The sequence below is a fragment of the Protopterus annectens genome, chromosome 6.part1 (assembly GCF_019279795.1).
Source record: "Protopterus annectens isolate FY-2018-M chromosome 6.part1, PAN1.0, whole genome shotgun sequence".
In the NCBI taxonomy this organism is placed as follows: domain Eukaryota; kingdom Metazoa; phylum Chordata; order Ceratodontiformes; family Protopteridae; genus Protopterus; species Protopterus annectens.
The window spans coordinates 59,497,329-59,514,983 of NC_056738.1; the positions used below are offsets into that span (position 1 = coordinate 59,497,329).

Here is a 17,655-nt window from a genome sequence, read left to right on the forward strand (position 1 = left end):
GAGGACATACATTGCAATCCTCAGAAAAGTGAGAGTAAAACCATGATTCTGGGGAATATATACTAAGACCATTGTTGCAGTACACTGGATCATTCTAATTTCAACATTCTCAGGAGATTGCACACATAAGAAGCAACATGGTATGAGAGTGCAGCCTCCACATCAAGGGGTACCAGGGGGCAAAGCCCCCCTTTTAAATGCAGTAAATCAGACTGAACTTCACATTCACTGTAATTCACAACCAATCACACCTTCTGTCAAAGCTGTAGGACTCATAATTATGGGTCCATTGCATCTGATGTGAAGCTGCCTAGACCCCAGAATGACGCTTCAAAGTAAACTGAAAGTATTTTTGTCCTTCCAGATTATCCAGAACTACTGATTAGAGAGCTTCTGATATGCCAATTAAATATTATCAAATTCAGTACATAATCCATGCCTACATTTGCACAATCGGTGTAGTCTACTTCAAACTTGTTACTTTCATTTTTTTCCCTTGTGTTACAAAGCAACAGCTGTGAAACTCCCCCACTGTATCTTTAATGCACAGGCTGCGTCTGTGCCATGCCAACCCATACACTATACACTGGGCCATCTGTTTCAGTTTGCATACCCGCCTGAGGTCGTAACATCAGAAGTCATAAGGCTTACAATTCATAGACAACAGATTGTGATAATACTGCAGAAAAATGATAATTTCAGACTAGAAATAAGCACTATATGCTGATGACCTCCAACAGACAATGATGAAGTGTTTGTTTATCTGTCATCTCTAAATAATAAATGTGAGGTTAAATCTACTGAAAACAAAGGAAAGAAAAAACAGCACAGCATTGTCTTAGTGTGCTTAATTTTCCATTCTTTTTTGTAGGTGACAGCAGCCCTGTTAATGATTTATGACTGGGATTAAATCTTTTCTTCTTATGCCCAGACCATCTGCACTTCTCTCCTCCTACTTCAAAGCCAAGAGATGGACTGCCGATCCTGCCTGTCTTTAGCCCTCTACTCCAAAGTTCAGCCTTACACACTGCAACCATTTTGACAAATTTATTTACATGAATGGATGCAGGCCTAGTCTCTTTACAGTCAACATCTAACATTTGCTGCGATACTGCAAAATGTTCTTATTCCATTATTTTACTAAACCAATAATATGCACTGCATACTCTGTGCTGATGCATGAGCTGTGAAGGTGCTGCAAAACCTAATGCGATATTCTCTCCTTAGATATAGTGCATAACCACTAAGTACATTAAATGTTGGACTAGATCTGTGCATGTTTGCTGCAGATGTAATGCATGAGGCAAACAATGCCACACATTTATGTGGAAATAAAGAGCACATAACTATGGTATCATATCATAAGTCAGTGGAATACTACTTTCACAATGACCATACTGTTTAGTGTCTGGAAAATCTGGATTCAAAATCATATAGCAAACTGTATTTTCAGGAATTTGCTGTCTTCACTTGTGTTATTTGATAGCTAAAATATTAAATTATTAACTTATTTTCTTCATCAGGTATTATATTTTCCCAAATTTTTGGCAAATGCATACTATTACTAATTACACACATTTTTTTCTAGGTTGTAGAAAACAATGCATTCCTTTCGCTTCTCATTCAACAGAAAATACAGCTGTTGGCTTAATATAAAACAAAGACCAATGTTAATATTGTATCTACTACAGTCCAGCATAAAAGGAGCATAGCTGATTTATATCATTCAGAAAACACAGAAGTTTTTGCAAATGTTACGTTATCAGGTTACCAAAAATTACTCACAAAAATCTGGTGGGTTTGAAAGAATGTCTATAATTCTCTTAATTAAACATTTGGACTCCATTGCGCATAAAATTAAAAGCTACTCAAGATGTAAATGCATAATGCCACTCTTTGTTTAATATACCAAATGTAATAGTATATCATGAAAGTGTGGATTAGCATAAATAACTGAAGGTTACTTTTTGTTGAAAAACAAATATAAAGTCTGCAAGCTGCCAATAAAAAATGAAAAAAAATATTGAGAAATAGAATTTGAAGATCACTGAATTTCTGAACAGTGCTTCTTGTCAATGGCCACATACCTTATTTTGAACAGTATCAGTCCAGAAGACCCTGTGTAAAGAAAAGTGAAAGTCAACCCCAACAGCAGCACCACGGTTCTGAGATTGTACCAGTGTACGGAGACTATGTCCGTGAATATCACCAATCAACAAGTCACGACCATTAGAAAAGATAAGCGAAGCTACTCCAGCTGAAAGTTAAAAAAAAAAGTATCACTAAATATCACAGTTCTTAGAACTTCATATAACATGACTTGTGTTTAAAGCTTAAAGGTCAGTGCCACCCAAATGTCAATTTTTTGTCATAAAGTGCTCTTCCTTCTCCATAGTAGAACCACAAGACTGTCACATACAAAGCAAATGGGATTTAAGCATTTCTCCCTCTGTTTGATGCCTGAATAAACTTCTTTTGTTTTTTTCTAAATGCCATTTGGCTTTATGTGAAAGTCAGTATTATTGCCTTGCGATATTTGTCTCATAGCTCATGCCTCTATAACATTATGCAGGTGATTTCAATGTGAGAAAGGCAGAAAAATGTCAAAGATTTACAACACTGAGACTGCTGGACAAAGAAACGTACAACAGAATGTGCCTTTGCGTGTGTGTAATAAGTCGGAAATGATCAGCTTCATACCCCAAATGGAGCATGTGGTTAACAGCTACAGTTCTGAGCCTGAACAAAGATGCAGTTATTAGCAGTTGTTCTGACTTTAGTACTCACGTGTACCTGAAAAGATGCCTCTACCCTAGAATAACATTTTTCATAAACAGGCAGGATTTCCATACTTCAAAGGAAACCTCTACCCTGAAACTCCAAAAAATCTGTTTCCCACTATTATCTTGATATGTTGCTCTATGCTAATCTGTTATAATTACTGCAACTGTTTCTATTTGTATTTTAATTTCTTTTACCCTAAAATGGACATCTTGGGGCCCTGCCATATTGAAATTGTTTTGTTTTGTTTTTCATAGAGTTTGCTTTTTTCCCCACAGTGCAGCTTGTGTCCCCTTTACATGAATTTCTCCTTTAAATACACTAACACTGACTTCATAGTCTCAAGAAGCTAATTTGTTTTTCTTTTTCAGTGAATGACCATGAATTGTGCAAACTGCAGACTGCTTCGTACATTTAAACCCTCTTCAAAGCAGCAGAGGTAAAGCAGTGCTGTTTTCTAAAGGAGTTGAACCTGTGGTACTTAAATAATTGTCAGACCTTCTCCCATACCATTTATGAGGATTCAAATGTGTCAATTCACTCTAACAATCTTGTTATCTATATGTGATAGAATGTTATCACTTTAAAGCGATGGTTAGGTCTGCGGTACCCAGTTATATTTATCTTCAGACTGCCAGTAAATTATGTATAAAATAAGTAATTCACTGCGCAAAAATGAGAGTGCTTACTAGTTTATGTAGCACTGCAGTATGATTAACTCACCCTTCCTCTCCATAAAAGAATTATCACAAATAACTAACTCTTTGTAAAGCAACTTCATGGTAGCTGTCAATTTGTGCACTTACCTGACCTCAGCAAGGCAAACTCAAGATGTAAAACTGTAGGCTGCGAGTTATACTAAGAACTACAAACAACAACATGTCTAGCCTAGGTCAAAAACGGAGACAGACTCCTTTCTAAAATAACATGAGATCTGAACACGTAAAAATCTGTAGGGCTTTCATGACAACTAGCAGGCAAGAAAGGGAGGCAAATAAACTGAAAGGCATTAAAAGGCTTCTGGGCACTAAATAACACCTAGGTGATATTACAGGAAGGAAAATAACTCTGGGATGACTACAGTGGAGAGTAGAGTTTTCTTTTAATTCAGCCAGTTATCTTTCCTTTTCCTGCCTGTAACTGTCTTTTGCAGTCTGTCTACAATATTATGGCTTTCTTGAAAACCTCATGCAGTTGTCTTCTGGTATTTATCAGAATAACCACTATATTGTACAGAAACTCTTTGGATATGGTCAGTGAAATGGATAAGGGACAGTAAGGTTTTAATCTTTTACCAGTTGTAGCTAGCTACAATGTAAATAATAAACCAAAAAAATTATAAAGCATGCAACAAGGTGAAGATTACTAGCTTATTTTGAGTTTAAAATACTAGACACTTATTAAAAAAGTGACACCTCAGCTAGAAACTGCAGTTAGAACTACAGTTCTGAGTTTTTCTTTTAGCTCTACCATTCAAAAGAACCTTAAATGTTGTGTAAGAGATGGCACCTTACAAAGATCAAATTAATTTAAAAAGTCTTATATAACTGCTGTTGCCAATGGCAGTCAAAAAAGTAGTAAATCTCGGTGATGTCAGTAAAAGTCAGTGGAAAGGTAAGAATACAGCAAATGGTCCTCTATCCAGAGTGAAGTCTGTGCCCACAACAATATTTTAATTTCATCAGAGGTACAAAAGTCTAGACTGCAAAACAAAATTACATCAGCATGGCTACCCAATCAGGATTGTTTAATATTAATCACTGTATAGAATGATGCAGATACATTAATATTTTAGAAAAGATCAAATACTATGAAATGCATTTTTCTGGGGGGTTTTGCATGCATTTTTCCTTTACGAAAAGAGAATTATCTGTATTGAAGTGGTATCGCTCAGTATCTTCATGCTCCTTTGAAGCAAATCCAATAAGTAAAATACTCTATTAAGAAAATTACAATTTTACAGGATTCTGTGAAGGGGAAAGTTGTAAAACAAAGTAAAGTTACCTTCTCCCTCTTCTATGAATTGGTGTATATATAAATATGTTCTTATATAGGTTCCTGCCTTTCGTCATATGTTAGTTACATCATATGTTTTGGAAGAAAGGTATTTTATTGAAAATGCTGGTTCACCACATGATGTCAGCACTTGATTTGCAGGATCCCCACACAGAGGGAGTGGTATTTTGCCCTTTCCCCACTGTTTTGTGATCTCAGAGTTGGTACACATAATTAGTAGGGCGTGTGGGAGGTATGGGGGGTGAGGCTTGCACCCTGCATAAAACACTTATTTTTTAATTTTTTTTTAATTTAATGAGTTTCAACCATTTGGCATTGACATGGTATATGCCAATTTAGTGGGTCAACAATGCAGTGAATGATAATCATACACACACACACACACACACACACACACACACACACACACACACACACACACTTATATATATTTATAAAAAGAGAGATTGGGGGTGTGGAGGCAAAGTCTCCATGTTGGACCAAGAATCTCTGCAAAAACAACTGTTCAGAAGTATTTGGTGATGTTTTCAGTGTCACTTCTAGGGTTTCTGACTTTTTGTGAGGATACATGTTTTAGTTGTGGTTAATAACATGTCAGTTAAACAAGATGTCATTAATCATTGTAAATCCTTTAACTGCAAAATCACTTCCTACAGTGATCTAGTACAGGTTGTCACTATACTTTTGGTTTTTTGGTTTTTGTTTTTTTCTAAGACTCACATTTTTCAGTGTCAATAAGTCAAGTCATTTAATTTTCAGATAGGCATCTGCAGAAAATAATTTTGGTGCATTTTATTAATTTATTTACTTATTTACTTATTTATTTATTAGCTCATTCGTTCACTTTCCAGCAATATATACTTGACTGGCACATTACATCTAACAACAAAGTTGGACTGCATCATTACCTTATATAAAACAATTAAACTAAGCTATTCATGTAAATCTTGTTTATTTTTCTCATTTACTGATTTGTTGTAGGAGAATATTTCCCATTCTATGAACTGATTGCTGTGTTACAGTGTCTCCCATTCTAACATTTAGGTGGTACACTTTCTTAATTTGGCAGTTAACTCACAGCTCAGACTATCCCAGAGATTTACTATAAATATTACCTTGTAACTCAGAATGTGTGCAACTACAATTCTACCACTTTACCTTTACTGCCACAATTTAAAAGATAAGAAATTTAAAGGAAAGCTCCACCCTAAACATATATATGCATTTTCATTGTATATTAGTATCATATGCAATGATAATGAACCACAGACACTTCAAGTGTTTTCTATTATATTTTATACCTCAAGCAGTTGTTGTCAGACAGTTATACTAATGTGATTTTGTTTTTTTTGTTATTTTCTTCACCTGCCAGACTGCAGTGTGGGTGTTTATAACATGACACAGCTTAGATATTATAAACAAACTTCTCCCTCATTAAATTACAGTATGTCAGAGAATGTTGTAAGTCAATAGCTTCTTAGATAGACCAATAACACTCTGTGCATTTTTAGCTGAATTGCTCTGATTTGTGTATACTGTAGCTGCTAAAAAGCATTTTATTTTCTGTTTACATTTTCTTCAATACAAAACAGGTGTACAAATAAGGCTTTGTTAAGTATTCAAAGCTGTAGTACATACAAATATTACATCTTCCCTCCCCTAATGCGCACTTGCTAGGTGTGAAAGTTACCATCTCCGGTCATTTATTTGTGACTAACAGCTGTCATTTCAAGGAGCTAGCAAGAAATAAAATGTTTTCACGCTATATTTATATTTTTAAGAGGTACACGGAAAAAGACAACACCTCACTGGACAAAACTGAGCACATTTACCAGTTTGTTTATGTACTGTGGCAGTACAATTCAATAGTGTTCCCCCTAAAAGACTTCTGTAACAACTAACTCTTTTTCCAAAGAGTTTCAGTTTGGATGTTAATATGTGCTTTAGCACTTTACAGACCTCTGCAAGACACGATCTCTGGATATAAAATGTTGGCAGAGACTAACAATAATAAAAGCTAGACAATTTGTGCTGTCTAGTTTATGTTATGCAGATTAAAACAAATTTCTATCTGAACAGCATAAGACAAACAGAAAATGGTAAATCATTCATTATCTAGAGCAGGAAAACAAGTGTAAATGGAAAGAAAAAACCCTGAAAGAAACTGAAATGATTTGGGGCAATAAATAACATCCATGTGACAGTTCAAGAAGAATTTCACAACAGAATAAGGTTAATGGAGTCTTCCTTTAAATTATATTCACTTAAATTATATTCACTTAATGGCTGGCATTACACAGCAATGAAGTCTACATTGTTAACATGTTGGCATTAATATGGAATTTATCAAGCCTTCATTTATTTACTTATTTTTTCTTTATTTATTTACATTTGTTGACCGGCAGTGTCCGACTGGACGTAGGTCCATTTTCAGCAGAGGCCCGGAGAGAAAAGCTCCACAGTTAAAATATATTGACAGTTACATTGGATTTACATAGTGATTAACAATTTGATTAACATAGCAATTAATTACAAACATAGTTACAGATGAAGAACATAGTACATCAGTTGACAACTATTCATATTTATTATGAAAAGGTTGAGACAATTAACTTAACAATAGTCAGTCATGTAAGTTCCCAATAACTCAAACCCTGGCATACCTTACTGCAATGAAATTATTAGTATCACTTAAAACTTACATTTAGCAAATATTTTACAAATTTGGCTTTTGTGTTGTTTAATAAAACAACAAGGGAAACACTTCATGGGCTATCTGATATGTAAGGGGGAAAAAAAATATCCAGACTCAAAAATCAGTTTAGAGTTACAATGAAGGAAAACAGAATGAACGGAGATTTGCCCATATCTCGCACGGAATTTATATAATGTGCAGTTAACTGATGTAATCATATAAGAATCAAGGCAATTTGTATAATCTAAACTGTGGAGTAACATAACCATGCAAGAATCAAGCTAATCCTTATAATCTTTATTATGGAGTACCTTATTACAGTTTAAAAACCGACATATATTAAAAACCTGTTTTAATACTTATTTTATAAATTGCATGTCTCTCCCATGATGTTATAACATGACTCACAGTTATGTGACACATTTTGATTATGTAGATTACAGAATTTCATAACTCTGAGTTATAATGAACATTTTTACTAAGTTACATACACATTTCGATCACGGTGAGTGGCATGACTACAAACTTCAATAAATAATAAACTAGCAAGACCCAACAGGGTAAAAATCAGCAAAGACACAATTTTAGCCAGGATGCTGTTACAAATAAAAAAACAAAACCCTTAATATTATATAGATATTTCAACAGCACAAAAATAAATTATATATAACTTCAATGTGTACTATTCCTTGTGTTTTGCAGCTTCATGGCATTGTGTTGCTAAGAAAGTCAAGTTCCAAACTGAATACTTCTGACCATTGACCGATTAAGTGTTCCATTACTAAAAACAGTAAAGTCAACAACTTCCTAAACTAGATCCTTACAAAAATAGCACAGCTGATCTTTATCAGTGACAGTTTGGAATAAATGAAGAAATGCTTCACAATCCACGTACATGAAATCAAGATGACAAGCAGTAGTGCAAATACTTACAGGAAGTGTTAGCTCTACAGTGTTTGTGGTGTTCCAAAAAGTAGCCTTCCACACAGCTGCAATGATGGCTTCCAGTTCGATCTTCACATATCTGGTCACAGACACCCCACATCTTACAATCATCAAAATCTAAATCAGAAAACATGATAGATGCAGTAGCATAAGCAAATATTCATGTCCCTAATGTCAGCAATAAGCCTGAAAATACACCGTGAGTAAAAAAAATATTTAATTCTAAAGAACATCTTGGATGTCTGCCATTTTGTTTCATTTTGTTCACTTGTAATGTCACTTATTATATAATGGTGAAGTGTGTGTGTCTGTGTATGCATGTGTATGTATTTTCTACACACACACACACACACACACACACATATATATATATATATATATATATATATATATATATATATATATATATATATATATATATATATATATATAGATATATATACATATATATATATATATATATATATATATATACACACATACACAAACATGCATATAAATAATTATATATATATATATATATATATATATATATATATATATATATATATATATATAAAACACACACATTTTATATATATATATATATATATATATATATATATATATATATATGTGTGTGTCAGACGGCACAAATGGCAACATTGGAAAGGCAATCACAATCCAGAAAACTCACTGAATCACCTAAATGAGCTTTAACATGGATCATGCAGGGGGGCTGTTAGGGGTCTCACACTAAGACAAAACATGAGGTGAAACAGGTGTAATGAAAAAAATCAGTTGTCGACTTTTGTGCAATTCAACAGTAGTAACTGCTACCACACACACACACACACACACACACACACACACACACACACACACACACACACACACACACACACACACACACACACACACACCTCTCAACTGTACAGATTTTCACAGAATGTCTAGATTTTTGCCTCATATTTTTGGTCTATTCATCATAAAATGTGTGGTTTTCTAGAAAACTCATTGAAAATTGAAGTTACTAAACAATGACAGACATTTGAGTTCCAGACTTTATATCTTTCAGAAAATATATAATTAAGCGAAATCTGTTATTCTAGCAACTTTCAAAGTTTATAACAGCAATACTTAAATTTTGTCCCTATTTTTGGGCCTTCACCCCCCCCCCATTTTTTCTGGCTTTGTCCAGATTTCTTGTACTGAGAAGTTGAAAGATATGAATATACACATGTGTGTGTGTCTGTGTACGTACAATAATGTTACAAGGAACAAGGAAAACAACTTCCCACTCTAATATAGTTACATTTTACTAATGTTGTCTTCACAGAAAAGAGTTGTTCCTTTCTCAAATATATCAACGAAAACTACTTTCAGTGAACAATAAATCAAGCCCTCTAGCCAGGGAATAAATGGACTGTTGGTATCTCACCTGGGCTGGTAGTTCAAAAAGAAAGACCATTACTGCAGATAATTCATAAAATAACAGATGTTAAACTATAGGAGATGCAAGTCCTTTAGGCAGATCTTAAAGCAGCCAGATGTCCCTAAAAATGAATGATCAACATCTCATGTCAAGGTCATCAACAGGAAGCTTGTTTTAAAAAGAAAACTGCATTACTCATGATATTGTTTGTTCTTTAATTGTGCTGTCATTTGACCAGTGAAGAAATGTAAGCAACAAATGTTCTACTGCTATATTTTAAGGTATATGCAAGCCTAAACAGAACAGAGGGAGAAAACTCCAAGAAGCCGTGCTCATCAAAACCAGAACTATGTCTGGTACCAGAACTATGTCTGGTATCTCCCTACCCTACCAACACCATTAGGGAACATAAACATAACAGATTAAATTTTCTAAAGCTTGATAACTTATATATAAGAAAAAAACAGCAATATGTATAAGCTAATATCATACTATGTCACCTGACACTGCCATTGAAATACACTCATCACACAAAATAGTGACACACCTCACTAAACACTTAGGAAGTGCTTACTCACTAGGCAAATGTGTTTGCTTGCCACAAACTAAATGAACTGATAGACTGCCTGAAATTGTTGGGTCTGTTGCTGGAATATCTTATTTTTCTATACTTGCCCATGATATGATGGATTATTTCTCTTTTAGTCTATTGTATTGAGGGTAAACATATATGCAGCTGGATGTATTGGTTAGGGACAGTCAAGAAACTGCCTTAGTCATGAAGTAAGAGTTAATTTTCAATGATACCCTGTACTGGTGGAAGATTGTATGACTGTATGAGGCTTCTTGCACATCACTGCTTGCAGCTCAGACATGCTTCTCGCAGAGGTGATGGACACTAGGAAGAGAGCCTCCAAGACTCCGATTAGAGATCACCTATACTGGTTGGCTGATTCTCATATAGGGTTAATTTCTGTAACACATTACTCAGCTCTTATGCTGGAAATACAGGACATCCAGGAGGAGATAAATGAAGCATTCCATTCAAAGATAGTTTTACTGCTTTATTGGTTATTGGTAGTTTTACAGGGTTGCAGACAAACATTGTTGGGAGTTGTACCTGTCTGGTCTGGCACAGCCTGACAATTAGCACAATAATTAAGGCTGCAATCTGTTAATGAGCTGCTTCTTGTACTCCAGGGGATAATTCTTTGGGCCTTCAATTGCTGTGTGACTCTGAGCAAGTCACAGTGCTCCAGGGCTGAGTCTGATAAAGGTCCATGTGGATCACGTCTGCAGTCCTGCTAACCAATGCAAACAAATTAATGAATGAACAATACTGCAGAACATGAGGAGAAGCATAAGATATAGGACTTATACTCTTCTCATACAATTATAAGAACCTAGCACACCTAGACAAACAAACTATTCTTGTTTCAGGCCTCATCACGTCTTTATAAAGTGATGGCACATGCTCTGAAAATAAGTGTCTCTGTAGAGTTAATCTGAAAACTTCCAAGCTGTAAAGAAGATTCATGACAGAAACCACTGAAAGTCCAAAAAGAATGCAAATTGTCTTTATTTTTAAAAATAAGCTCTTCACTTAGGTTGCTTTTTTCCGATTTCTAGCTATACAAAACAGATGTCATTAATTGTCCATTTGCCAAACGATAGTCAACAATCATTTCAAAAGTACATTGACAAAGAACTATAAACTACTCAGTTATACTCACACTATAAAATCAGCAATAACATTCTTAGCTAGTCTTAATCGTGGCTTCTCTTCTTCATTTTTTTTTTATTTGCATGTAAATAATACATTATAAAGCTAACAAAACACTAAGGTAACCAGGACCGTCACTTACCAATGCAGGAGCGGTTATTGGTATCACTAACTACATAACCTGCTGGGCAGTAACAGACACCCCCAAACGGTGAAGGATGGCAACGGTATTCACAGCTTAAGCTTGGACATGCAGCTATGCCTGAAAAACAAATGCAACATAGTGATCCTGTACTTACAATGATAAACCTATAAAACACACAGCTTGAAGATGCATGCATTTCATGTTGACAATATATATGGGTCTATATTACGTTATCGAACATTTACATGTTCGAATGTCATATGGTTGACACCATATGGCTGAACATGTAAATGTTCGAACGTTTCAATGGAGATCTCCGTACAGTGCGGAAATGGAAGTTTTCCATTGTCTGCACTGTAGTGCAATCTCGGAGTTGATATATTTAAAGAGTGAGGGGTGTGGGGGGTGCACATGGGCTTGCCTCCTGCTTAATGTTTTAGGTAGGTTTGATTTTCGAATATTTAAGAGTTCGAACATATAGTGTCAACCATATGGTGTTCAAACTTTTAACTATTCGACTTTTTCGGTGAAAGCGCTTTCGTTAAAGTGTGTTCGGTAATTAAGGATTCGGACTTTTAAGCTTTCGATCAAAAGTCCTAGATCTATCTATCTATCTATCTATCTATCTATCTATCTATCTATCTATATATATATATACATACATGTATATAACGTTTTATGTGTGTGTGTGTGTGTGTGTGTGTGTGTGTGTGTGTGTGTGTGTGTGTGTGTGTGTGTGTGTGTGTGTGTATGTGTATGATTTTATATATATATATATATATATATAAATATATATATATATATATATATATATATATATATATATATATATATATATATATATAATATATAATATAAATATATATGTGTGAGTATATAGACACACACACACACACACACACACAAAATCACTAGGTTTGGAATATATATATATATATATATATATATATATATATATATATATATATATATATTATGTGAAAACTGAAATCTGTGAGAATCAAGTTTGCATTTCATGGTGGCAGGTTAAAATACATACATATACATAAATAAATGAAGATGATTCATTAACTGGATTACAACTATAAAAATAATAGAAGAGAATAAATTCATGTTAAATAATCTTAGTAATATGATCACATAAAACAAGCAAAAATTAAGATCTGCTTTATGTGATTAGTCTCTGCAGCACAAAAATAAAACAAAAGAAGGGAAAAGCTTAGAACAGTGACCATTAGCTGAACTATGCTATTCACTTCATTTCCAATAAAATTACATATCTGTATTTGTATGGCAAGTTCATCTGTACCCCATGTAGCCGTACATTTATCATTTATTTATTTACAGTTTGTTGACTGAGTAACTGACTGCTGTACTGATCCTTTTCAATAACAACCCAAGTTACAGAAAAAATAAAACAAAGTACAGTTAATACAGAGAACACAAAGTGGGGAAAACAGAACATACCACACAGCAGGACAGACAGAAGTAAGCAAGATGTTTTGAAAAACAAATGCAACATAGTGATCCTGTGCTTACGATGATAAAGCTATAAAACACAGAGCCTGAAGATGCATGCAATTCATGTTGACAGCATATACATATGTATGCATGTATATATATTCACACACACACACACGCACACACACACATACAAAATCACCATATTTGGAATGATATAGATCAATGTATAAACTGAAATCTGTGAGAATCAAGTTTGCATTTCATGGTGACAGGTTAAATATATACATACACATACAAAAATGAATATGAGTTGTTATTCCTTAACTGGATTGCAACTATGAAAATAATAGAATAGAAAAGAAAATGCACTCCATGGAAGCACTCCTCACTTTGGAAGATACTGATGTCTGTGCATTCACCTAGATATGGTTCAAAGCTGTGGAAAGCACCCCAGCCATGCAGGCTACAATGTCTTTCATATATTCAGACCATAAACTGAGCGAGAATGAACCAAAGGAGTAGGTGTATCCATCTTCATTGAGGATAAGTACACCTCAACACTAAACTGTATGACTCACTCTTCAGGTACTCTATGTCTAACTGACTATAGGAAAAAGGCCCTCCCACATTACAGCTAGCTATCAGTCCTCTACCATAAACAAGGAAAAGTATACCACGTGCCCAGACTTACTGGGGTCACTCACCATACAGCCCAACAGCTTACTCATGAGTCATTTTAATTATTCTACCATTTACTGGTAAACTTACATGACCACAAAAATGCTGGCTCAGAGTTTCTTGGATTTTGTCAATGCAAATGCTCGGGAACAGCTAGTCAGCACACCCATGAGGGGCTCAAAGGTCTTGGATATAGTACTCACTAACATGGGAGAGCATCTCACCCCCCATGTGATGTCCTCCCTGTTAAGATCGGTCTCTTTCAATGTGACTATAAGACCAGATACCCCATCAAGCTCAAAAACACTTAAGAATTTTTGCAAGGCAAATTACCTCCTACTAAGCAATGGTATAAAAGTTTCAAAGCCCCCTTGAAAACAGGTAACATAGGCTCCTATGCAGAGAGGTACACCAATGCCCTGTATAATCACTTAAATATTTGTAGAGAATCAGCTCTACCTGACTATATTAAAACCAGATCTTGCCGGAAAAACACGCCACCCTGGTAGACTCCTGGTATAAACAGGCGATACAACAAAAGAAAGAAACTAATGTCCAAAAATAAGAGGGAACTGGCTCAGCAGAGGAAGACATCTCTCTTTAGCCTTAACAAACAAAGCAGTGATCTTGCCAAGTCCTCCAAAGCTAATTATGAAGCAAAAATAGCCTCCTTAGCTAAGGATAATCATAAGACATTCTTTAACTACATCTAAAATCTATAGGGGAATACCCAGCTATGCGCTGAACTGGTTGTGGAAGGCTCCACCAATACTCAACAATAGCCAGCCTGCTAGCTGACAGATTTGGAGCAAATATCAACACCCTGTCACCACTGGTCATCCACCAAAGTATACCTGCCACTGTTCCACAGCCTATTATCTCAAGAGAGCAGGTCATCTCTGTGCTCTCCATGGCCAAAAACATGGCATCAATGGGACCAGACAACATTGCAGGTTGTCTTTTAAATAACATGACCTAGTAGACCCACTTGGATCCATGTTTAACCACAGCCTGCCAAGAGGCTATGTTACAGCAGAATGGAGGATAGCAACAGTAATCCCTCTGTCCAAAAGGGGACCATCAACCAACCCTGTGGATTATAGACCCATAAGCTTGACTAGCCTCATCTGCAAGGCCAACGAAAGAATCATTATAGATCCTATCAACAATGACATAGGTAATCTCCAAACTCTGGACCCAACCCAGTTTGGATTCATTAAGGGTAGATCATGTCTGTTAAACTTGGTTGACTTCTATGAGAAAGTCATGAAGGCCCTGGATGAGTGAAAGAATGTGCATACTACCTACCTTGACCTAGCCAAAGCATTTGACAGTCCCCCACACTCAGGTATTACAGAGAATCTCTCTGAATTGGGAATTAATAACTACATTACTAGATGGATAGTCAATTGACACACTGACAGAATGCATACTGTCAAAGTAGGTGACTTAACCTTTAGCAAAAGACCCATTCACCAGTAGCATACCACAGGGTTCAGTGCTGAGCCCTTTACTGTTCAGATTCTATTTCTCTGAAGTCCAGGCAATAGTGCATGGTCTGTGGCTGACGAAATTCACTGACAATTGCAAATTGGAAGCAATCATTGAGTCCCCCAATAATGTTAATATACTGCAGACAGGGTTAACACAGGCAAATGATTAGTGCCAAAGCCACAGATCAAAGCTAAATGCAAAAGAAAATACATTATTATTCCCTTTGGGAAAGCTGACATCCCTGCTAATTACATTATAGACAGCACCCCCAAAATGTAGACCCAGTGCTACGTGATTTGGGTACTCAGGTTGATAGTAACCTGAACTTTGACCACTACTTATCCACACTAATAAGGAAATCCTTCTATTCAGCACATCTCATAATTAATTGCATCACATCAAGATCCAAGTATGTTATAATTCTATTACACTCGGCCTTCATCAGACCAATAATTGAGTACAATGCTCCCTTTTGCATGTATCTCATCAGACACCTGCAACAGCTGGAGAGACCACAGAGGTTTCTTGTATGAAGGCATCATATAGTCTGACAGTAGGTACAGAAGGTTAAGAAAACACAGGGTACACAAAACAAGTCCTATGTGCAAAGACTGAAAGCCCTGTCACTGTATTCTGTCTCCTACAGGCTGCTAAGGGGTAACCTGTGCCTGGCTTACAGGGCAGTCTCTGACCCGCCCTGATGGAAATGCTACACATTCGTAAATCAAACTGCATGAGGGTCACTCACTCCAGGGATCATAACCTAGTCTCTGACAATAACAAATCATGCGGGAGATATAGATACACTTCCCAGATACTGTCACTTTTCTGGAACAAGCTTCTCGTTCACGTGAAGCAGAGCCCCTCTCTAACCCTCTCCAAACGCAGGCTAGATAGGGTTGGCAACCATCCAGAATTCTTCTGGACTGTCCAGAATTAAGGGACACTGTCTAGAAAATGGACTGGATAGTATATTGTCTGGAAAAATACCGGGAGATTAATTTTCTTTTAATTAAAAAAAATACATTTTTTAAGGGTGTTCTTTAAGAACACCCTTTGTGTCCAGTTGCACAGATGCAGAAGATGAAAAAAGTCTTCTGCATTTATGCAACCGATTGTTTACATCTTTGTCTTCCACAGGGCGAGGAATTTGAATTCTTGAAGACATCTGAACTGCACAGCAGACAGACCATGAACAGACATGTAGGTGATAAAAAATGTGTTTTTCTTACTATGGTTTTGAGTACCTTTAATCAGTGTGTGTGGTACCTATCCCTCTTTTTTCTTGCTTTTTACTTCCATCAATAGAATATTCTTTCACAGAAGGCTCCTTAGAACATACAAACCTTTTAGGCAGAACTTATTTTCCCCCAAACAGCTTCCAACCTACTTTTGCTAGAATTAGTGTCACAGCCAAAAAGTCAGAGATAAGGGCCTCAAGTCAGGAACAATTTGGTTTTCTTTTTAATCATAGGTACTATCGCTTTTAAAAGATGATGAAAAAGAAGCCTTTAACATGCTTTTTCTGTGACTGCTATTATAATTTGACTGCAAAGCATCACCTTTTCTGAAAAAAAGCAGTCACAGGTTTCAGGAGGGGCAGGTCAAAATTCTGAGATAGAATCAGGGACATCTCTGAAAATCAGGAATATTTGAGAGTTATGTTTCCAACAGTGACGTTTGTACTTCTTCTTTTTCTTGGTATCATTGACTGATGCCATAGCCTTCTTCATAATCTATTCCTTGATATTCAAAAGGCTGAGGGCCTTTTCAACAAGATTTATTTCAATTCTAGGTACTCAGCAGAGACGTAACAACAATTAGAAGATCATAATCAAAGGCCAGTCACAGAGCACTTAATTTCTAACAAAGTTTAAAAGTTTACTCAGAATGACCTGTAATAAACATAATGTGCACTGCGATTTATGTTTTTTTAACCTGCATCCTTTAATTTAGACCTAGGAAAAGCTGCTAAGCCAGACACCTGTGTCATTTGTGTGAAGTGCTCATTGTAGCTCGAATGATATCATCTGCTTTGTCTGGGACTCCTGTGACCGTTTCTGTTTTCTAAGTACTGTAATCCCGTGCCAAACGTGACTGCTATTATAGTGCTATAGATCCCAATGAGTGTTCATTCTGTATTAAGACAGATGAATGATGCTTGATAATTTGTTTTGTAGTGTTGCTCTATCTGGTGGAGTCGAACAGTAAATTATAATCGTCAAGCTTAATGAGATTTCTTACTGCTTTAAATGTACATTACAACGTGAGCCCAAGTAAATGTATTATATTCTGCATTA

At 35.7% G+C, this 17,655-nt stretch overlaps 1 protein-coding gene across 1 annotated transcript in view; it reads right to left on the bottom strand.

The window, feature by feature from the left end:
- The window catches only part of LRP2 (LDL receptor related protein 2), a 1,335,386-nt gene that overhangs the window by 1,138,572 nt on the left and 179,159 nt on the right, over positions 1-17,655 (bottom strand). The window contains exons 9-11 of the mRNA XM_044075346.1: positions 11,717-11,836; positions 8,426-8,554; positions 2,088-2,257 (exon numbers count right to left, since the gene is read on the bottom strand). Of these exons, the coding sequence (XP_043931281.1) occupies positions 2,088-2,257; positions 8,426-8,554; positions 11,717-11,836 (419 nt within the window). The remainder of the gene's footprint in view (positions 1-2,087; positions 2,258-8,425; positions 8,555-11,716; positions 11,837-17,655) is intronic.